The following is a 23890-nucleotide window of genomic DNA, read 5'->3' as shown; positions in this document are numbered from 1 at the left end:
AGATAAGTGTAATGTTAATTTCCATTTTAACTCTCCTTAAAACCTACAGAGACTCTACCTCAATCTGTGTATGGTTATGATCTATATAGAAAGTAGTTTGCAGTTTAAGAAAATCTTTTACATGAAAATCTGAAAGTAATAAATGAGAAACTCACTACTTCGTTTAAAAAGGATTCACCTTAGAAGGAAGTGAGACACAAAAAAGTACATACTGTATCATCCCATATGTATGAGGGCCAAGAAAAGGCAAAGTTAATCTCTGGTGATGGAAAACGATGAGTGATTTCCTAGGTCCAGGGCAATGGTGGGATTGCACAAAGGGGCATGAAGAAACATTTGGGCTGATGGAAATGTTTTCTCTCTAGATGGTTGTGGTGGTTTCATGGGTATGTACTCTGTCAAAACTCATCAAATTGTACACTTTAAATGTCTGGTTTATTATACATAAATGCTATGTCAGGAAAGTTGTTTATAAAAGGACTAGCCTTAGGAGTCATTAAAATGAGACATTATGAGTATTATTTATTGAGCCTTAAAGTAAGATTTAAATAGATTAATTCCACAAGTGAAAAGGTAAGTCTACCTGTAAGTTTCTTCAAGGTGAGACGTGGGTGAAATATGATCATGAGAAAGCTTTTCAACAGGGGAAGAAGAAGTGATATCAGTGCATCTTAGTAATATTTAGCATTCATATAAGATTGGTATCGCTTTATTAATGTGGAATGTACCGGCAGTAAAACAGGTTATTTAAATAATTAGTTGAAATTATCTAAAATAGATCTTAAGAGTTCATTTAGAACACTTTTCTGGTCTGCCTTTCAAAGTAGATAACATCAGACACAGTGATAACATAATAACTCATTCAAAACTAAATTGCACATCACCTATGATATCAACATTTTGTATTCACTGAAGGAAATTATATTTGAAAGTGTTTGCCTGTACATTATTTGACAAAGTTGTGGGGATTTTTTGTTTTTTGTTTGCTTTCTGTTTTTGTTTTTGAGATGGAATCTCACTCTGTCACCCAGGCTGGAGTGCAGTGGCACAATCTTGGCTCACTGCAACCTCCACCTCCTGGGTTCAAGCGATTCTCCTGGCTCAGCCTCTCAAGTAGCTGGGATTACAGGCATGCGCTACCACACCCAGCTAATTTTTGTATTTTTAGTAGAGAAGGGGTTTCGCCATGTTGGCCAGGCTGTTCTCGAACTCTTGACCTCAGGTGATCCACCGCCTCGGCCTCCCAAAGTGCTAGAGTTACAGGCGTGAAATTGTGTTATTTTTTAAATTTGCCATGCTCAGATATTGGATACCAGGGTGATTTCTTGGGAAATCTAATATGAGGAATGAAGCATTAATTATAAGACCTGATTTTAAATGCTATGTACCAATTAATGTATACCCTTTAGATATTCTCTATTGTATTTGGAGAAAATTTTCCAATCTATGAGATAATGCTTATGAATTATTTTCTTAGTGGTCAATATAAAAATGAATGAGGAACTATTCCCAGAAATAATATTGAATCTAATTAATGCCACCTTGTCATATGTGCATGTGGAACATAAGAGTAGCTAAAAAGAGGCCGGGCGCAGTGGCTCATGCCTGTAATCCCAGCACTTTGGGAGGCCAAGGTGGGCGGATCATGAGGTCAGGAGATGGAGACCATCCTGGCTAACAAGGTGAAACCCCCTCTCTACTAAAAATACAAAAAATTAGCCGGGCATAGTGGCACATGCCTGTAGTCCCAGCTACTCAGGAGGCTCAGGCAGGAGAATCGCTTGAACCCAGGGGGCGGAGGTTGCAGTGAGCTGAGATCGTGCCACTACGATCACAGCCTGTGTGACGGAGCAAGACTCTGTCTAAAAAAAAAAAAAAAAAAAAAAAAAAGTAGTTAAAAAGAGAGAAATAATATTTTCTGAAATAACAACACAGGTACTGTTGCAAAACTCAACTAAGTTAGAAATCACTTGCCTTGTCATTTGTTATGCTTACATGTTAGTAAAATTGTTAGTGTTCTATATTGGTAATACAGGAACCCTTGCTGATTTAGTTGTTATCTTGGGGTGTTTATTCTGGATTCATAGTAGGAATGAGCACCTTGTTAGAAGGTTGGTCAAAACGGAAGGAGGAGGTGGAGGTTGGTTAGGTTATTTGAATTCCAAATGGCAGTAATGGGTTCCTTAATGATTAATGCTGTACTTAGGCCACTAGCCTATGCCTTAACCATTCCCTTTTCATCTTCACTTAAGGGCTTAACTACAACCCCGGGCTCTGACTCTGGCTCTGGCTCTGGCTCTGGCTCTGGTTCTGGCTCCAATTCCGACTGCGTTTCTGGCTCCAGCTCCAGCTCGATGTCAAGGTCAGGCACTGCCATAGGCTCTGATCCTGGGGCAGGCTCCTGAGTAGGCTTTGGCTCATAGTCTGGTTCTTGGATGGTATCAGGGCCAGTCTCATGAATGGAAGATGGTAGAGTTACTTCTAGTTGGGTAGCGTCTTCTGTTGGCATTGCTTCGCTTTCTCCCCTTGGATTTATCTTTGTTATTGGCCTGCAAGAAAGAAGGCCCAGAAAAGAACAAGTTAGGGAGATGCTAACTTTGAAATTTCATGTGAAACCGTATGTTCTGTAGCTTCAATGACCATAGGTCCCAGACTTCAGGAAATCTGTTATTTCTGATATTCTGACTCATTGTCAGGCCATACGTCATTTTGGATTCAGAAAGGTTAGATCTCAACAATATCATGAAAGTTTAAGAAAGAGCAGTGTTTCAAGGTGGGAAAACTAATGTCAGAATGAAAGAGTGTAAGAATCTAATAAGGTCTTTAAGGTCCAAATCCATAGCTCTGATGCATCTCTATTTCTCACTCCATCTAGTACAATACTTGGCACCTGGTTGATACCCAATATATGGTTGTAGAAGCAAGGAGATGAAAAAAATGAATGAGTGTGATACACACTAGGGAAGAAATAGGGTGATTAAGAGCATGTGCTGCGCCACATTCTAACTTCTGTGTTCCCTGGGCACTGTCCTTGTGGGTCTCTTGTTCCATAAAAAAAATTAAAATTATATTTCATGACTATGTTGGTATAAAGACAAGTATGTTAGTATTATATATGAAAACGTTTTCTTGAATCTAAAACGGTTGTTGTGATAGCTAAATGAGTTGATGTACATAAAGTGCTTAGAACAGAGCCTGGCACACAGCACTCAATAAATAGCAGCCATCATCATTCTTTTTTAAATTCAATGAGAGTAAACAGAAAGATACCTCTGATATCTTATGCTAAAAGGAGTGCTTAGGAATTGATGACTGAAAGAGACATGCCTGAGAAATGTTCGTATTCAAGTAAAGACAACAAAATGAAGGCTTACTCAAGTTCCGCGATGGTCTTAGAATTTCTTTCTTTTGCCTTTGCTTTTGCCTTATTCCTCACGAAGCACACAACAGAGATGATAATGGCGGCACCTACCAGGCTACCAATCAAGGCCCCAACAATGATTCCAACTTCTGGATCTGAAGGATACAAGCAGCTGGTTAATAAAGTGGAATATATTGTCATTTTGTAATGTGTGTTTGTGACTAGTGGGGAATATCAGGGCCATTCACATAGTGGGAAAATGACTTGTATAGGCTAGGGAAATGGAAACCCCTAGAACTCTGTCATTTGCACTCACAGTGGGAGAAGACTATTGACATTTATGCACATAAAGAATAAAATGTGGCCAACTTGGAGGAGGTGGGGTTGCTTTTGAAATGGGATTTAGAGAAAAGAGTCTTGAGACACCATGGAGTTGTGATCTGGTCACTAGAGATAAGCCTCTGTTACAGGCAGGGACATTTCACTAGGCTTTCCCAGAGCACAGGTGAAATGGGTCCCTAAAAACCTCCCCCACGGCGTCCATGCTTACGAAGGAACCTCATGCACTCTGGTCACTGGGAAGTTATATGCCCATTTTGATAAACAGGCATCTGGTTTATTGTCTCGGTCTATGGACAAACAATGAGTGGGACACTATCCAGCTGAGCACCAGACCTTCAAGCCCTGAGGTGTTGTCTCTGGAAGACAACATCTGGGTTATAAGCCAACCCATCCCCATCTGCCTCCCCTCACACAAGGATGGACACCTTATATTTTGAGCTGCCTGATAATAATTCCTTTAACTTTTTATGATTAAGAGCATATAAGTGAATAGTTTAAAAAGTCAAATAGTTCTGCTCCATGTCTCACAAAAACAGCAGTTCCCTGCCTGACTCCTTCCCATTTCTGAGTCCCATTCACGAAAGGCAACCACTCTTAACTCTTTTTAAAAGTCTTCTTGCCCCCATGTTTTTATTATGTTTGCTCTGATATGTCCTACTTTTTTTCCATTTCCATCATTTTCTTTCAACTTCGTACCCTAGAAGTTGGAGATTGAGCTCTTTTACACCACTCCCCTCACACCCACCACGTTCTTCCAAAATAGTTCTATCACAAGTTTTAGTTAAATCCAAGTTTGCAGTAGTATGACTATATAAATATTGTTCACAGCTGAGGAACACAGTGTACTATGATTCTTTCTTGTACAACATTTACAAAAATTTTCCCGGAGGTTAATAATTGCCACATTTGGGGATTAATAAATGCATCATCACTCATCCCAAAATTTCCAACAAAACCATTAAACTTCTTTCAATTGATTCAAACATATCAGATGATATATCGGTTTCTTGTGATTTTTCCCTCAGAGACATGCCATGTGAAGCCCTCCATTCTCTTCCCCCATCATGACCTGGTTGCCCTCCTAAGCCTGCTGCTCTACCGTCATCCTTCAACTTTCCCATTTTATAGATGATGAGGCTTTGCAAGTTCCTTCGAGATCCTGCTCAAACAGCACTTGGTTGGTAAAGCCATCCCAGTTCTATAAGCAAAATTGTTCCTCCCTTGGTGCTCTATAGACCCTGTTCAGACTTCTGTTATAGGATTTAGCATGTTTTAGTTGTGTTTGTCCCTCTAGCTGAACTGTGAGCTCCTTGAGTATAGGACATACATCTTCTTTATCTCTGTATCTCTATCACCTAGGACAGTCCCTGGCACACAGTGGATATTCAATAAATATTTGAGGAAGGAAGGAAGAAAGAAGGGATGTGGGAGGGAGAGAGGAAGGCAGTGCTGGACATCATTGGAAAAGAGACTAGAAAGGAAGCAATGCTCAAGTCCAAATCCTACATATCTCTACATCTGCAGTATGATTGTACCTCTGAGAAGGCAAAAAGATATTGAGGGAATTCTAAAGAACGATAACAGAAATGATGCAGGAAAAATAGCTGAAAGTGATATGAGAATAAAGGAGCAAACTTCAGGAGAAATAAAAGGAAGAAAGTTCAGCTGTGTAGGAAGAGCAAAAACCCACTTGAACTTGCCACCCCTGGATATGGCATATATTAAAACCACAAATTCAAAGTAAGTTTGAAAAAAACAAGATCCTAAGTGTTATTAAGTGATCCTTGAGATGTTTGGTGAGATATTCCTTGTGAGGGGTTGCCCCTGGGTCACCTCAATTGGACAATTCCAGGAGTCTTAAATCTTACACTCAGAGAGTGAGTAAGCACCTTTGAATAGGAAAATTGAAGTTTAGAGGCATCCTGGCTCTGCCAGTTACTAACTGGATGACCTTGGGCAAGTCATTTACTTCCCTGAGCTTCAGTGTTCTTTTCAGCAAAATGAGTCCGACAATAGTCTGCCTCCCTAGAGAGGGGTGGTTGGGAGGAAAGAGTGAGATAATACTCAGCATAATTCGTGCTCCACAAATAGTAGCTACTGTGATTGTGGGTACGAGTGTTATTATTATAATACTATTATTATTAGTGGCAGATCTTTGCAAGGTATATGTTTGTCAGAGCTACAGTGTCACCTGGATTTACCAACAGCATCACAAAGAGAAATTCAGCCTGTTGTTATCAGAAAGGCTTCTTTTTTATTATTGAATAGTAATACCTACCTTCTAGCGATTTTGTGAAGCTAAACAAATTGCTTTTTGTAAAAGATTTAGGGCAGCATCTGGCATATATTATTATGTGAGCATTAGATATTAGGATGGTCATTCATCATATCAGCCTTGTGTATAAAGCACACAAATCTCCAGAGAAGCAGAAAGCACTAACCAGGGATCCTAACTAATTTATTTGGCTGACAGGCCCAGACTACTTGATTTAAGGAGAAACTGTTAAAGTTGTATGGTCAACTCACGTGAAGAAGTGAGATCGATTTCGCAGGAACTATTGCCAAGTCTGTTGATGGCAGTACACTGGTAATAACCTTGTTCAAAATTTGTCAGATTTCCAATGACCAAAATCCCGGTGGTTGGGTCTGTTGAAACCAGGAAATAGACTTTTGAGATCTCTTCTGTGCGTACAGATAACATCAGTGTAACAGATCACTCAATGTCCATCCACTCCCCCATATTGGCCTTTCTTTCTTGAGATGTTCAGGATTCAACTAGGCCCCTCAGGACTGTTCCAGTGCTAACTCACCTGGGACCATGCCTGTTCCCTACATATTCACCATCTCTGAGCTGGCTTTTAGAATTTGGGGAGTAGACCAGAACACAGTCATCGTGTTGGGAGACAGGCATTCTTTTTACATTACCTGCCCCCCACCCGCCACCACTGAGAAAACAAGAAGATTGAACTGTAAGGTCAAGCAGCCAACCACACACTCCTGCTGTCATCCAACCACAGACACCAGGCCTTTCCAGGATCTACTGCAGGTTACACTTACTGAAGTTTCCTTTCACTGGCACGATGTCTCTTCCCTCAAGTTTATGCCAGTAGTATACAGGGGAAGGTGTTCCAAGCGAAGAGAGACAGGAAAGAGAAATAGTGTGGCCAGTTTCTGGTCTTCCTTGAATGCTACAAAGGGGCTTAGAAGGTTTCACTGTAAGGCAATGACAAAGAATAAAAATTCTTTAGGATGAATGGCAGTCTGTGACAATTGCAGTCACTTCCTCACTTTCATTTTGAAGAATATGTGTGTTTATTTATTTTTAAAAATAATTCTTGGCCAGGCACAGTGGCTCATGCCTGTAATCCCAGCAATTTGGAAGGCCGAGGCGGGTGGATCACCTGAGGTTAGGAGTTCGAGACCAGCCTGGCCAATGTGGTGAAACACGATCTCTACTAAAAATACAAAAATTAGCTGGGCGTGGTGGTGGGCACCTGTAATCCCAGCTACTTGGGAGGGTGAGGCAGTAGAATCACTTGAACCTGGGGGGCAGAGGTTGCAGTAAGCCAAGATCACGCCACTGCACTCCAGCCTGGGCAACAAAGTGAGACTGGGTCTCCACAAAAAAAAAAAAAAAAAAAAAAAAAAAATTGTTAAAATGAATTTGGCAGTTTTCTGCTTGCACCACCAGGTGGGAGTAGAGCACTTCAGGTGCAGGGCCCTTCTAGTCAAGAGGCCATTAAGATTCAAATAGTGACTCCTCTGTCTGCCTCCTCCACAGATTTATAACCATGAATTTCTGCATTGTGTCTTAAAATATGCCTTTATTAAAACAGCCAAATATAAGCAAATACTAAATGACTAGGAACATAGTTTGTGCTTTAAAAGCACAGTTTTAAAGGAAAATAGAACCCTTAAATACTCTGAGATAACCTATTATTCTTTTTAAAATATTTAATGCTGTATTTCTCTTTTATGATTCTTTTGTTTTTTTTTTTTTTGCATTTGTTCATCTGTGGGTGACACAAATAGTTGAAAGGTTTGAATTTGCCTGTGTGCATCATCAGTAGGGGAAGTCCATTTAGGGGGTGCACGCTACTCAGCACTGAAATATTTATTCATCCTTCACTCAGCAAGCACCCATGCCTTCTGTGGGCCCGGCACGGGACTAGGCACAGGAATTCAAAAGTAACTTTGACACAGTTCTAAAGTGGGGTGGGAGAGGGATGAGAGATGACTTTAGAGAGGGGAAGAGGCCTCCAAGACCACAGCAGGAGGAACAGGTTTTAGGGGAAGGCGTGACAAGGAGGAAGGGGTACTAATGAGGTCAGTCTGGGACATAGAGTTTTAGCTGCTTATGAAAACACGTCAGGGGAGAAGTCCTGTGGGAAGCTGGGAATCTGAATCTCCTCATTCATCTTACTTTGCACGGTTTATTCTATCTTATATATCTTATACATTTATATATCTATCATATCTACATATCTATCTTATATCTCTTATCTATCTTAGATATTTATTTTATATCTACACATCTATCTTATACACCTTACATACCTATCTTATATACAGACAATGATATAAATTTCTGTACTTTCCAACTCACCTTGCTTATCTTCATTTTGCTCTAGAACCCTTCAAAGCTTAGGTTCTCTAATTTAGGTGAGTTAGACATGACATGTGTCATATTACTCAGTCCTACAGCTCTTACCTGAGACGCAGTGGTTAAGGGCACAGCTCTGGATCCACACAGAATATGGGCTCTGTAACTCTACCCTGGATCTGTGTAGGCAAGTTACCTAACTTAGCCAAACCTCAGTTGACTCATCTGTAAAACGTGACTAAGAGATTATCTAACCTCTGGCTGATCCAAATATTAAATACAATAATATATATAGGGCCTAACCTGGAATTTCTGTTGGCCACAGCAGGACTAATTCCTGCTACTAAAGTTACTTTCCCATTGACTTCTACTCAGCTCAGCCATCCTAGACTCTCACTATCTGTACACAGGTGCGAGAAGACAGATGCATATAGCTATAATTCTTAAACATTTTACTAGCCCTATCTTTTAAGCAGGTGTCTTTTAATTAAAAGAAATATCCTTCTACTTAGTTCTTTATTCTTTCTTACCAATGATTTTCTCAGGTAGGAACAACTTGTTGGATTTGCCTACCCTAAACTAAGCTATTTAACCAGAAGTCCATTGCAGCTATCACTAGATTTAGATACTGCCTTTTTAAAAAGATGGCTATTTTATAGCCTTTACAGCAGAATAGAACAATTTGAACAGAAAATTAAATGGGGGTGTTTCATCACAAAGTTGGACACCAGGACTTGAACTAAATTATGGCAAAAACCTGGAATGACTTGCACTCATTTCTTGAGCCCAGAATCAAACCCAGATAGGCATTTTTTTGGCTTAGAATATTTTTCTCCTTTTATTTTTTATTAACAAAACATTTAGTGAATCACTTTGAACCAAGTCCCAAACCTATATATTTTCTAAAACTACTGACTCAGGATTGAACTGACATTTCATCCAGTTAAAGTCCCCAGTGGAACCTGGGTGTTTTACTGGCAAAGCCATTGATCTACCATTTAGCTTTATTGCTTTCAATAGAATTGGGGTGGGAGGAAAAGGCTCAGCTCAGAAAAAAAAAAAAAAAAAGAAAAAAGAAAGTGCTTCAGTAGGTTCTTAAACCTTCCCTAAATCAATCATTTTCTTTTTATGTGCCAAATTGCGGAAGGTAGATGATGCTCCTTCCAAATGCACACAAAATAATTATTCAAACTTGATCTGGGTATTTTTCAGGGATTAATTTTCCAAGGTTGTCATACCTAATGGAAAGCTCTCAAATGAATGGCCATCCAAACCACCTGGTTCTTTGCCCATTGCTGTTTCCTTCACCTAAACTGTGCCTTGCCATCTCAGCCCCTCTTCTTCGTCACACACTCTTGCACATCCTTCAACATTCAGCACAAAAGTCACTTTCCTCAATAAGCCTTCTCCAATTCCTGATACAGCTTTTTGCCCTTTCCCCTGTGCCCTCATAGCTCTCCTCTCATACCTCCACTGAAAGCTTTTATGTTACGCGTCTGTCTCCTTCACTAGACTGAATTTTGGAGAGCTAAGACCCTATCTTTTACATCTCCCCATGTCCATTGCTTAGCACAGTAACTGGCACGTGTGCTCAGGGTTTGTTAAATGAATTCATGCATGAACGCGTAAATGCGTGAGATTGATGCTCACTGCTGGGTAAGAAAACATCTGAAAGATACATTGCTATGAGAGTCATCTTTAAGGAAATATCAACACCTCTCCCCACAATTAACCTCTCTCTTATCCACCTGTCCCCATCTTGCCTCACCTTTCGGTCAGGGCAGGCAAAATTGGCACTCATATACAATGAGATTTGAAAATTGCAAATAGTCGCTGCAATTTTTAGAGAAAATTAGCAGTCTCAAATTTTCCAAAAAGCCTAAATTTGGAGGAGGCCTTTGTTCTTTGCCCAATTAATAAAAACAATATTTTTTAGAGTTCCTAAACAAACAAGGAAATCCACAGACCCTTCTGCCACTTACCTTGTCTGGATCCTGGCTGCTTAAGGAAAAGTCATGACACAGAGCTACCTGACACAAAGACTCATAGGAAAAAACACCTCTGAGAGGAAGTGACCCTCAACTTCTTATGGAAATTGATTTGGGATCCTCTGAGCTTTAAATTTAAGAATATTAACCTTCTTGTCTAACTTAATCTCAGGGCTATTTCCAAGCTCTGAGATGAAGAGGCTTGGCTTCTTTAGATTGTTTCTGGTCAGAACATCCCAGAACCAGGAAGCAACAGAAAATCACTAGCTAATCCCTCCAGTTTTTGAACATTTAAAACCCTTTGATCTCCAGTATTTCATTTTATAGGTAAAATAACAAAACTGTTCATAACAAACCTGTAAAGAAGACAGGGCAGAAATTATAACCTCATCTCACAATGGTCAGAGAAAGGTGGACTGAATTGTATAAGGTCACTGAGTACAGAGTAAGATCTAAAACTCAGGTCTTCTGAGTGCCAGTTTGATGCTTTGGCATTTATAGCACACCACTTAGTTCCCATGTGTATAACTAGTTGATATGGTTTGGATCTGTGTCCCCACCCAAACCTCATGTCAAATTGTAATCACTAATCTTGGAAGTAGGGCCTGGTGAGAGGTGACTGGATCATGGGGTCGGATTTCCCCCTCAGTGCTGATTTTGTGATAGTGAGTGAGTGCTCATAAAGACCTGGTTGTTTAAAAGTGTGTGGCATCTTCCCCTCACCTTCCTCCTCTTCCAGCCATGTGAGACATCTTGCCTCCCCTTTGCCTTCTGCCGTGATTGTAAGTTTCCTGAGGCTTCCCAAGAAGCTGCTATGCTTCCTGTACAGCCTGCAGAACCGTGAGCCAATTAAACCTCTTTTATTTATAAATTACCCAGTCTCAGGTATTTCTTTACAGCAATGCAAGAATAGACCAATACACTAGTCTTCCAAACTGGAACAGGAATGTGCTTGAGTAATACTTCTCTGTCTGTTCCTGTACCCCAATTCCTGGCACAGAACTCAGTAAGATGAAAATATGATTGATTAAGCTAACCCACTCTTAAAAAATAGCTCTTAGGTACCTTTCCCTCTTTCCCAGGTGGTAGATGCAGTGGCAAACCTCACAGTAAATATCAGCTGGTTCCTTTGTGGCATTACCTGAGTGGCAAGCCAGGACAACTGTAAACAGTCCTCTTAGGTGTGCACCTTGTTACCAATTGCTGCTTTTCCAAGCTACTCAATTATTAAGTAACTGATTTGACGTAGTTCCTCCTTTCTTGTGATGTGTGCACACAGCTTGAGAGGAGCAATGACTAGATCAGCTCCATTTGGGGCTACCTAGAAGTGGGAAAATGCTCATCTCAACTGGTCTGTCTGTAAGAGTTGAGGATTGGCAGCCCTTTCATCCCTTGCTGCGATACTTCCCAATCCCAGCCTGCAGATGGAAGCTTAGCCCACATTGTCCTCTCAGACAGAGATTGGAAGGACTTCTAGAAATGGCCAAAATTGGGAGCTTCCCAAGGGCAAAAACAACACCTCCATCACTGTAATTCAATAAATACTGAACAAATGAGATTCCAAATTCATTTTAAGAGCAGATATGGCTTGCCCAATATCATATAATGAATATTTGTATGTAAATATGTTGATTCTCAACACTAGATTAATTTCAGTCCTTTTTCCAAATAACATTAGCATTTTAAAAAAGGGACTCTCCTGTCTTTATTTAAAAGAATAATTTAATGGTGGGAATTGTGTCGAGCTTAAAAGGAATAATAAGTTGACAGTTGTCTCCCCCAGGTAGATCTGGCTGTAAATGGAAGTTTCCTCTAAAAGAGTTGCTGGTGATCATTTTGTGGGACAGTGGATTGTCTCATCTGTTCTCATTCCATCCCTCAGAGACAGGGATCACTGGAGGTTGGGTCATCTACTGCTGTCATTTTGGCAGCCCTTTTGCACAATTGTTCTGCGTGTTTTATGAGTGATTTCTCAGTGTTACTGTATTGGTTAGGCTGGTGGCTTGTCTCTGTTTCCCTGATAATGAAAATATTAGGGAGTATATTTACCTACTGAGACTTAATTGGCATCATAACTCACTGTCCTGGCTCACTCAGTGTCCTAACTTTTTCCAAGAAAAGAAAGGGCAGAAAAAAGTGCTCATACCTAACACACTGACGTTGAGGACGCCTTGGTTTTGGCCGAGAAAGTCTGGGGGGTTGTTAACATCGCAGATGTAAATTCCACTGTCCGCTGGCTGCATATGCGAGATAGTGATAGATGCATTACCTGGATCGTTGGACCCTGTAATTCGATCTTTAAATTGCCCGATGGCTACAGCTTGTCCACCTTGAGAAAAGTAAATCTAGACAGAAAAATAACAGAAATGAGAACTGGAGAGTGTCCAGGACTAGGATAAGCTACCTGAAAGCTTCTTCTAAACACATTACCTTTGATAAAGAAGCAGCGTCTTCCCCCCACCAGGAACAGGTCCCTGTGGCCAAGGTTTCTCAACTCATTGGGGCACTGTAGTTTGCTCACAGCTGTGCATTTTGCCCTCAGAGCAGCTCTGTGATGTCATCAGGGCGGGGATTAGTATGCCTATCTTACAGAGGAGGAGGCAGCTGGAGCTGACAGGATTCAACACCTAAGCTTGGGCTAGGAGATCGACATCCTCACTTAATGAATCCACCTGAGAGAAACTCATTATGTAGAACACAAATGTCTGATGGGAAACCAAAACCATCATTTTTTTTTTTTTTTACCATTTTATAAACTTCTTAAAATTTGAATTTACCTTACCCAGTGAGAGTATCTGGTTTCCTTAAATGCTCAAATGTTAATGCTCCTTTTAGACACACCTACTCTTTTGGATAGACTAACTTGGGTTTGTTTTGTTTATTAGAAGCAAAGCAGAAAAGCATCTTAGAAATCATCTGGTCCCATCCCTTTATAGTGGTGTTGTGAAGATGAAACTAAGAAATCTAGTAAAGGACCTCGGAAGTGCTCAGCCAATGATAGCTACCATCTTTCCCCCCATGTGGCAGAAGGCAGAACTGGAATTCTTCTGTCATTTAAACAAATAAGGCATCTCAGACCCAGAGAGATTAAATGACCCATCTGAAGCCACGAGGGCTCATTTATTATTATTATAACTTATTAAACTTAAGATCTGGATACTAGTCCCATCTCTATTAAAGAGCATAGATACTTAGATCATAATGGCAACTGTGGGAGCAGCATGATGTGGTGGAAAGGGTCCTGGTTTAGGGGTTAGGTGGCCTGAGTTAGTCACAGCTCTGCCCCTCACTGTGACATAGTTAGGGGAGGTGGCCTCTAGTCATGCCTCCATGGCAACCTGGTTTTAGATAAGAAACAAAGTTATTTAATCTCTCCAACCTTTACTTTCCGCGTTTGAATGAGAAAAGAGAGTAATGTTTTCCAAAGTATGATATGTATTTACCAAGTATAGGCATTTAACTTGATTTTAGGTAGTATATAAATGAAAACTTACAAATTTGAATGTGTATTAGAAACAGAAAAATCTAGCACATCAAATCTATGACTTCCTGAATATTGTTGCATAGGGTAGATTAAGGTAGATGTTTTTTAAGATTTTAAGAAAACAAGTCAATACAGAAAATAACATTAAATAATAAATAGTGCTGATGATACACAAATATGACAAAAATCATGTAGATGGTACATGAATGACTGAAGCTTGGAAATCACTGGATTAGGTAATTCCTGAGGTCCCTTCATAATACACACCTTCTATGTACATATTTTGTTGGTTTCATGTAAATGTATATTATTCAAGTGATTGTTATTGTTCAATAAATTGTATTGTCTTAGTCTGGTGAGACTAATTTTTCATAAAATCTACTGGAAGGCCTTACAGTTCATTTAATTCACTTCCCTCACTTTACAGAAGAAACCAAAGCCCAGAGAGGTTAAAAAATAAAAGACAAAATTGACGGTTGAGACAGATCTGGAATCCAATTTTCCTAATTCCTTGTACTGTGGGCTTTACCTTAATAGGCCAATAAAAGAGGGAAAGCAATTAGAAAACCAAAAGATATTGTCTAGATGAATTCAGATGTATTCTCCCTTAAGCAGAAAGTCAATATATTTTAAAACTAAGGCAGAAAGCTGGATTTTGAGGGAAAAATCCCAGGAAAAGAGTACATTTACAGAGGAAACTATTTGTTTCTCTCCCATTTTTTCTAACATCAACGTGCTTTCTTGCCTGCATTATAAATGCAGCCATTTATAATTCATTCATTCACACCTACTGAAATCACAAACTCTTGCCCCAGAATGGTCTTGTTTGACTTCCAAACCAGAAAGCCAGGATTAACTCCAGGTATTCAAGTGGGACAGAAGGAGGTTCAATACATCAGAGGATTACTTTCATTTGAGTTGACACCCACGCCATCAGGCTTTCAATTTCACTAGGCAGCATAGGGCTTATCTACTTTCTAACTGACAGTTTGAGGTCTTGTTGTTTCTTACCTGGAGTTCAGCCTGCTGTCCATCAAGAGTGCCCTTCACAGCCTCAACATCTGGCCACTTCCCCACCTCCCAAGGAGACTGTGGACAGTGTAAAACATCAGCCCTGTTTATACTGATGCTTGATGACATCACAATGAGATACAGCATCAGTCATGCCTGAGGCCCACAGCAAGTCCCAGAGGATCCAGGTGAAAAGGACCTTATTTCTGCAGAGATCTTGAGGCCAAAATTATGTGTTTTGGGCCAGAATTAGGATATGAAAAGAGGTAAAAGTGTCCACTGTATCCATGTGTCCATGCCCACTGTAAAAGTCCCATAGTTGGGCATGAGTCAAGGTGAAATGAGTATATAAGCAATGAGGCCCTGGAACCTTACCTATGAAAAAGACCTTTACTACCTCTTATATGCTAGCTCCTCATGCTGTAGTCTAATACATTTTGCCCTCTCACGATTGACACTAAAAGGTATTAGAGACAGAAATGGGGGTAGTGAGGGCTAACAATGGAGACCTAAAAAAGCCAAGGCTTTGGCTTCGCAGTTCTCTGTGAGAAGTAAAGTACCTGGGGGTAGACAGCAGCAGCCAGACACATACATGGAGGGGCTTTCTGTTAAGGGGAAGTCCACACAGTCACACCGTCCTTGTAAAGAAAAATAGAAAGAAGTGTTTTCCTGAAATTGCTTATCTAATCATATAGGAAGGACTACAACTTGATTCCACTTTCCATAAAAGAATAACTCTTTCAAAAATCAAAGCTGAACAGTGGCCAAAGCCCGGCCCATGATCCTGTGTGGCTTGTACACTTTTCAAAGAAAGAATATTATCAATTTAGATATCAAAGCAATGGAGATCCAGAAAAAGCCCTGGATGTACAATGGGCCACATCTTTGGGTGGAGGTGGGGAGGAGGTGATTTTTTTAGGGAAATCCATCCCAGTGTTCCCTTAAGGGGCACTGGTTAATTTTTCACCCACTTGCACTTTGTGCTTGGGTTCGTGGTAGACTGCCCTGCTTTCTCCCAAGGTCCTCTCTGCCTGCCCCCAGGGTGATGCTAGAGGCTGATGGGTGGAGTCATAATTGCACATTAATTATAAGACCTTTGTGAGATAGTTTGGTTTGTGGTTTCTAAGGTTAAGGGGCCTTCAGGAGCCCAATGGATATTGGAAATATGGGAAATGGCTGGGAGGGGCTGGTAAGTAGTGGTAAGCTCATAACAGATATGGGGACTGCAGGGAACAGAAAAGTCAACACAAACAAGGCATTCAAACTGTTGAAACAAACAAACAAAATACTGGGCAGGCCGACTGAAATACATCCACTGGCCAAATCTGACCCAGAGGACTGCGGTTAGTAAACTCGAATTCATCCTTTTCTAACACAAAAAAGGACACCGAGGCCTCAATAGAGGGAGCCATTTTCCCAAGGTCACACAATTTACAGTCAGACCTGGAATTCAGACCTCCTGATTCCCACTGAATATATTAAGATGGCACTCACAGTCCTCCTTAAGATGAGAAAGATGATTCCCAGGCAACCTTCTCCTTTTGGGACCATTCCATTCCCTGCTCCAGCCCAACCTTTCTCCTGCCAATTGTTGCTATTTATTGGCATGATGCTTCCCATGCTGAGTATGTTCACCACATGATGCCCTCAATATTTGCCAGCTGCAATTGTAGGCCCCTCAGTTCTTTGCAGAGCAACCTTTCCCTTCCTACTGTGCCAAGTTCCTATTCACACAAGGCCGTGCAGCTGGGAACCAGATTTGTCCTAAAAGACTTTTTCCTCAGCTTAGTGACACTGCTTTCTAACTAGAAGCATGGAGTATAAACAAGAAGGGTTGAAAGAATTCAGTCTGCTTTCTGTCTGAATCTGAGTTGGAGTTAGCTTCCAGAGCTGCTTTTGCAGATTCCTTCTGGGAAGGTGGAGGACATGGAGGTCCACAGCAAACCACCCATTCTTTCCTTTCCAGCTTCTTGCTTTCTTGTACTGCTGATCGAGGGGCTAGCCATGGGATAGGGAAGGGGTGTGCAGGTACAAGGTGGCAAAGATCACAAGCTCAGGATTTTACTTGGACTGTATTGCGGTGCAGGGATGGCATGTGGAAGAAATAGGATACCAAAAGAAAGACTCTCTTGCTTCCAAACCAACTCTCTTACCAACCTGCCATTTGCCTGGGTATCTGCCATTTGAGTTGCTCCTTTTGGAAGAAAGCATGGAAGGTCCCTGATTCAATGCATTCTTTAGAAGAGAATAAAATAAGCTTTCACTAGTCCCTAACACCTTACCATGAGATTAATTTGTCAGATTTAGCAGAAAGTGAATGGGACACAATACATAAACTTGATGGTGGGGTAGGGAAGAACTTGCAGTATTTCTCAGTAGGGGTGACACTGGCATTTTGGGCAGACGACTCTTTGTTGTGTGGCTCTGTCCTGTGTATTTCAGGTTGTAAAACCTGAGAAGCCAGAGAACATAAGAACCCTAGGTCCCGGGAAAGAAGTTGTCTAAGTTGTTTATGAGACTGGCAAAGGGTATTTTTCACTATGAACATTCTTGAAGAATAAGTATTGTCTGAGAGATTCATGCTAAGCAGAGTCAATGCATGGTCTGTTCAGGGACAGGTAAGGTCTCTGTAGTGTTAGCATTAACAGGCTGGATGGAAGATGAGGCCATCTGTGTGACCAGAAAGGCACCAGACCACCCCAAATTTCCATGTTAGCCTGCCCATACCTGGCCTAGAGTTTCAGCTGAGATTCCCTGCTGAGGGACTGACTGTCTAAAGCTGCTCATATTTTCTGAGAGGAATGTTTCTCTGAGAGAAGCACCATGCTAATGAATATCCTGGCCTTCTTGGTGGGAAGACCTGTGGGATACTTCAGTCTCTATTCGCCAAAGGGGATAGTCAGTAAGAGATAACATCAGCCCCTGGATATTGAGGAATACCAGGCCTCAGAGTCAATTGCTAATCTAACACAATGATTTCAGGAAAGTGAAGAAGGGACTATGAAAAGAGCTGGCCACTGCCCTGATCAGGGCAGCAATAGGGTCCTGAGCCTTTAGGAAGAGGCAGAAGAACTCCAGACATGGATGTGAGAAGGTAAACTCAAGACTGTCCCAGTTTTGTCAGGGGCTTGTGCTGATCTTGATCGTTACCAAAGTCAGACCCTCCCATCCCATTCCTAAAGCTGGTGCCAGTGCCCTGGAGTCTCCAAACAATGAAGAAGTCCAGTAGTACACCAATAAGTGTTCTTACCTGAGAGGTCCAGCTACATCTTCCCCGAGCGTCTCTTGCATGCGTCATTTTTAGACACTGACTGACTGCCTTTTCCTCCATACCCTCAGTACTGAGGCACGAGCTGTGCTGTGTTTGAGCAGAAATGGGTGGATCTGAGAGCTGAATGCTATACAGTATACTGCCACATCAACCCAGGAGTTGACCTGAATCTCTCAGTGTGACCACTGATGTCTGGCAACATCTTAGTCCCATAAATCACATAATTGTCCAATAGTGCAGCAGCCTTTTTATCCTCCCATAAATGTTCCACCAGCAATCCCTAGATTAACATACAACATGCTCCACAGAATTTTGAATGTTTTCAAAGAGGAAACAGTCTTGAAATGGAGGCCAAATCCCATTTTGAAAAATACCACCTCAACACAGGATGTCTGCAACCTCTTGGTTGAGCAGGCTGTCAGTTCAGGGATAAGAAGCAGGTAGAGAAAGGGCCTGGGCCCTCCCTTTAGCCACAGTGACCTGGTGAGCAGTGGAACTCGAAGCTGATCTTGGGCTAGGATGGCGCTGAAGAGCTCTGTCCCTGTTCAAGTGTATCTTCTTGAGCTAGGCTCCCTAGTGCCCATGAGTCAGTCCCTCTAGATCACCAGGGGTATGGAGGGAACAGGGATTTTGCAAAATCGCCATTTTGTAAGTGATGATGCCAATAATAAGAGCTCGCATTCACTGAATGCTTACTGGGTAGAAGGCTTCGTAGTGCTTCACAAGAATCATCCCATTTAATCTTCATATTAAACCTATGAGATAGGTAAGTAGCCCCATTTTAAAGATTGGAAACTGAAAGGTCAAACGACTTGTCTAAGATCACGCAGTCAATAAATAAGTGGCAGAGCAAGAAGAACTGACATTCATCAGGAGGTCTCCACTAGGACTTCAAAACTACTCATCTGGTAAAGCAGTGAGAAGCCCACGCCAGCAGGATATGGGGAGTCAGGGGAAGGACTCCAGTTCTTTAGAAGTAGAGAGCTAAAGATGGTTGTAATGGGAATCTGGCTAGGGTAAGCTAAAGAAAGACAGGAAAATAGAAGGAGGATAAAATTTGCCTTTAGGGGGATAGTTTTTATTGCTCCCAAGCTGTGGGAGCAATACAAACACAAAAGCTTGTCTTCTATGCAGCTAAGGCACAGGCGTAACACAGATATCATGTAGCTTTAAGATCAGAGAGCACGTTTTGCCTGATCCAGCCCCTCAGTGCAGAGGCCCCCCTTTGATGTGGACATTCCAAAAGAGTATATATCTTAAATTACTTGCCCCACCTGTACCTGACATTTTGCAGAATGAAGCAAATGGCGAGTAAATTAGCTACTCAATAAATATTTGTTAACAGATTTTTTTTTTTTAAAGTGCTTCTAAGAGATGTTCTGGGCTCAGGCCACACTCAATTCAATCACCATATCTTCTTCCCTTGCATTTCCTGGTATAGAAAAAGCGAAAAAGCTCATTGCTGGTCACAGGATCCTTCGGCTCTGCAGCTCCCTCCCAGTTCCTCACTAGACACACAGTTCAACCAAGAGGTGGCCTTGTAAATCCCAGTGTCAGAGGAGGCATAAATAAAAATTTGTGGCCTTGCCCATCCTTCAGGCAGTTGAGAACATCTTGATTTGAGTATCAAGCAGAAAATATTTCAAAGTACATTGGCAAGGTCTCTCTAAATCCAGCCCCACCTGGCAAAATGAGAAGGATTTCAAGCCTACAGATAAAGAATGTGTTGAAAAGACTAGTCTGGAAATTGAATTTCAAAAAGGAAGAAAGGTCATGTGATTATTGCCATCTACAATCTAACAGAGCATCCTGCAAAAGAAGGCAATAATTTCTTAGTTGACTCCTACATACAAGGCCTTGGGTCTGGACATTCTGGGTGATGGAAACTGGTAGAAGCACTGTTGGTGGTGGTGCTGCTGTGGAAGATGATAATCACAATAGTGTTTACAAGGGATAAAACTTATAGGGCTTTATATTTTTCACATGCATTATGTCAGTTGATTCCCCATGGGTATTGCTGATCTACCATATTTTAAAGAGAGGTACAGAGTGATTCAGACACTTCTCCAAGGTAACCAGTATCGAGCAAAATTGTTTAACTTGGACTAGAGAGTGGCATTGATGGAATCTCCCCCTGTATGGCATTTCCTGCTAAACAAATGCTCAGGATTTGTAAACAGAGGACTCAGCACTTCCGAAGGACTAGTGATGGCTGAAGTGACACTGGCCAACGTGTGGCTCCTCTAAACTAATGCCTTCCTTCTTCTCCACCCCTGTCCCTAAGCCTCCCCCAGCCTCCTCAACTTGCTCTCCCTCTATCTTTCTACTAATCAAAACCTTTCCTTTCCTTCAAGGCCCAATTCAGCTGCATCCAACTATTCCAAACCACACTGACTTGTCTCTTCTCTAAACTCTGCTTTGGGTCATGCAGCCTTTTGAGAACCTGATGGAAGCTACAGACCTTTTCCATCAAGGGATATGTGTAGGCATGCATGGCATATGTGCTGACATAAACATGTGCATGAACACACAAACACACACACACACGCCTTTGAGTATACAATTTGAATCTTTGGGCTAAAGAAGGAATTTCCCTCAAGGCCTGATGAAGGAAACCTGGGAATAGGCAGCTTGCATGTGAAATCATTCTCCTCCCTTGACTTTCAACCCATCCTTTTCTGGCAACCTCTTCCCCCTGACCCTATGCCTACCCACTCCATCCCCTGTCCTCTATCCTCATGCTGTTCTTGATGAACTAAGCAGGGTTCATCACTACTATGGCCCTTCTTCACCCATCTGAAGAGTCTCATTCTGTCAGGCCTCAGTCTAGCACAGTGAGCTAGTTCACTTGGCAGCCAAATCCTAGATATTAAATTTGGCAGAGATCTGCAGATCAATCAGGACTTGCATTTGAACTAGTTTCTTCTGGAAATAATAGGAAGATAAAGGTGGAGGGGGAGCCCTTTCAGAATTACTGTTAGTTTCACCTATGAGAAGAACCATTTCTGTCTTCTCTAAAATACATGATCCACTTGATGTGGACCTACACAGACCTGAGATAATGGGTTATAACTAAATATGAAGAGAGGACAAGAGTCAAGTCACTTAGATGATGATCTTCTCTATACAGCTGTCTTCAAACTTTTTGTATCTGAGACTCCTGCCACTACTGTCACTGGCATGCCATTCTTTCACATTTCACATTTTTTCTACCCCAACAGTTTTCAGTCAGAACTACAAAAGGGGAAGAGTTTAGGAAAAAGTGTCCTTACAGAAATTGGCTCCATCTCCTTCTTATGGAAGAAAGACCACTGGATGGAAAGCTGTTCTCGGGAGGCCACAGTGGTGGTGTAGATGCAGATGAGAGTGACATTAGATCCAACAGTCACGTTCACGAAACCGTCTGGGATGGTCACTTGCACCACACTAACCTGACCTGAAAAGATAATCATAAAAAAATCAATAGTACATACTCACATTCTGATAACACTGTTTCATCACAGAACACTTACAAAGACATCTTATTTGAGGAAACCAAGGTGAGGGGAAGAAGGTAGAATAAACCGTACAAGAAAGCTGAGTTTTCTTGGGGCTCACTGGGGTAGTGGGAGGGGAGTTTCTAACAAATTATCATATGAAGATACTCAAATTCTAGATGATGGTGTGGTAATAACACTGAACTGAGAATTTCTTCTGTGTTAAGGGTGGCCTTACACAGGTTTTTAAAGTCTTGTCCAGGGACCCAAAACTGTCTGGGAGTATAGAGAACAACTGACCCAGTTTTCCCAGTACCATGGGAATTCCTTGAATGTGGGACTTATAGTTTTAAAATCAGGTAAATCTCAGGCAAAACATATCAGTTTCTTTTTGGGGTCCTCAATAATTTTTAATTGAAATTTTTATTTATATATTTGTAGATTCACATGCCGTTCTAGGAAATAAGACAGATCTCATGTACACTTTACCCAGTTCCCAGCAATGGTAGCATTTTGCAAGATGATGGTATAATATCACAACCAGGATACTGACATTGATAAAACCTATCGACCTTATTCATATTTCTCCAGTTTTACATATACTGCTGTGTGTGTGCACATGCACATTTAATTCTATATTTTATCATGTGTAGATTTGTGTATTCACCACCACAGTCAAGATATCGAACAGTTCCATCACCACGAAAACCTCTCATGTTGACATTTTTATAATCACACTCACCTCCATCCTGCACCTATTCCTGTCCTAACCATGGACAACCACTAATCTGTCTTTCATTTCTAAAATTCTGTCATTTCATAAATGTTATATACAAGGAATCATGGTAACCTTTTGGAATTGATGACTCTTTTTACTCAGCATAATTATCTAAAATTTCACCCAAGTTGTTGTGTGTATCAGTAGTTTGTTGTTTTTTATTGATTTGTAGTACCCGATGATATATATGTAATACAGTTTGTTTAACCATTCATCCATTTAAGGACATCTGGGCTGTTTCTAGTTTTTGGGTATTGGATAAAACTCCAGTGAACATTCAGGTACAGATTTTGCATGAACATAAATTTTTATTTCTCTGGCACAAATGCCCAACAGTGCAATTGCTGGATCATATGCCAGTTGCATATTTTATTTTCTTTTTAAAAACCAGCCAGGCTGTTTTCCAGAATGACTGTACCTTTATACATTCCCCCGCCCCCCACCTCCCACACCAAAAAAAAGGATTCAGTTGTCCTGCATCCTTACCAGCATTTGGTGTTGTCACTGTTTTCTACTTTAGCCATTCTGGCAGGTATGAAGTAATATAATCATCATGGTTTTAATTTGCGTTTCTCAAATAGATAATGATGCTAAATATCTTTTAATGGGATTATTTGCCATTTGTACATCTTCAGCAAAATATCTGTTTATACCCTTTGCTCATTTTCTAATTGGATTGTTTAGTTTTTTAATGATTGAGTTTTGAGGGTTCTCTATATAATCTAGATGCAAGTCTTTTGGGGATAGAGAGTTTTATTTCTTCATTTCCAATTTGTAGGCCTTCTATTTATTTTTATTGCCTAATTGCAGTGGCTACAACTTCCAGTACTATGTTGAATAAGAGAGATGAGAGTGGATACCCTTGCGTTGTTTCCAATCATAGGGCAAAAGAGTTCAGTCTTTCACCATGAAGTATAATGTTGGCTGCAGGTTACTTGTAGGTGTTTTTATCAAGTTGAGGCAATTCTCCTCTGTAGGGAGTTAAATTGTGTCCCCCAAAAAGATAAGTTTAATTTCTAACCTCTAGGATCTGTGAATGTGACCTTATTTAGAAATAGGGTTTTTGCAGATGTAGTTAAGGATCCTGAGATGAGATAATCACTGATTTAGAGCGGACCCTAAATTCAATGACTGTTGTCCTTATAAGAAAATGGAGAGGGAGGCTTAACACAGAGACTCACAAAGGGAAAGGCTCTGTGAAGACGGAAGCAGAGATTGGAATGATGCATCTACAAGCCAAAGAATACCGAGAATTGCCAGCAGCCATCTAAGAGAGACTTATGGCACAGATTCTCCTTCAGAGACCTCAGAAGAAACCAATAGTTTGATTTAAAACATTTGGCCTCCAGAACTGTGAGAGAATTAATTTCTCTTGCTTTAAGCCACCCCATTTGTGGCAATTTGTTACAGCTGTTCTGGGAAACAAATACACCCTCTATTCCTAACTTGCTGAGTTTTAATGATGAATGGGTATCAGATTTCGTCAAATGCTTTATCTGCATCAGTTGATATGATCATATTTTTTTTCTTTAGCCTGTTGATATGGTGGATTACACTGAATGCTTTTTGAATGTTG

The 23890-nt window shown here is 40.9% G+C and overlaps 1 protein-coding gene across 3 annotated transcripts in view; it reads right to left on the bottom strand.

Annotated features, from left to right (window-relative positions):
• Positions 1-502: 502 nt before the first annotated feature.
• Positions 503-23890, bottom strand: part of VSIG1 (V-set and immunoglobulin domain containing 1) — a 33864-nt gene continuing 10476 nt past the window's right edge. Inside the window, exons 2-8 of one of the 3 annotated variants that reach the window (XM_055267979.2) lie at positions 21333-21496; positions 18040-18147; positions 12441-12639; positions 6761-6916; positions 6230-6349; positions 3375-3516; positions 503-2549 (exon numbers count right to left, since the gene is read on the bottom strand). In XM_055267979.2, the coding sequence (XP_055123954.1) occupies positions 2216-2549; positions 3375-3516; positions 6230-6349; positions 6761-6916; positions 12441-12639; positions 18040-18147; positions 21333-21496 (1223 nt within the window). In that variant the 3' untranslated portion in view covers positions 503-2215. Of the gene's footprint in view, positions 2550-3374; positions 3517-6229; positions 6350-6760; positions 6917-12440; positions 12640-14789; positions 14952-18039; positions 18148-21332; positions 21497-23890 lie in introns of those variants that run through there. The other 2 variants (XM_055267980.2, XM_055267978.1) reach the window with 2 other exon arrangements.

This window comes from Symphalangus syndactylus, chromosome X (genome assembly GCF_028878055.3).
Source record: "Symphalangus syndactylus isolate Jambi chromosome X, NHGRI_mSymSyn1-v2.1_pri, whole genome shotgun sequence".
In the NCBI taxonomy this organism is placed as follows: domain Eukaryota; kingdom Metazoa; phylum Chordata; class Mammalia; order Primates; family Hylobatidae; genus Symphalangus; species Symphalangus syndactylus.
The sequence above is the reverse complement of the archived record's forward strand: the minus strand, read 5'-3'. Positions and strand labels throughout refer to the sequence as shown.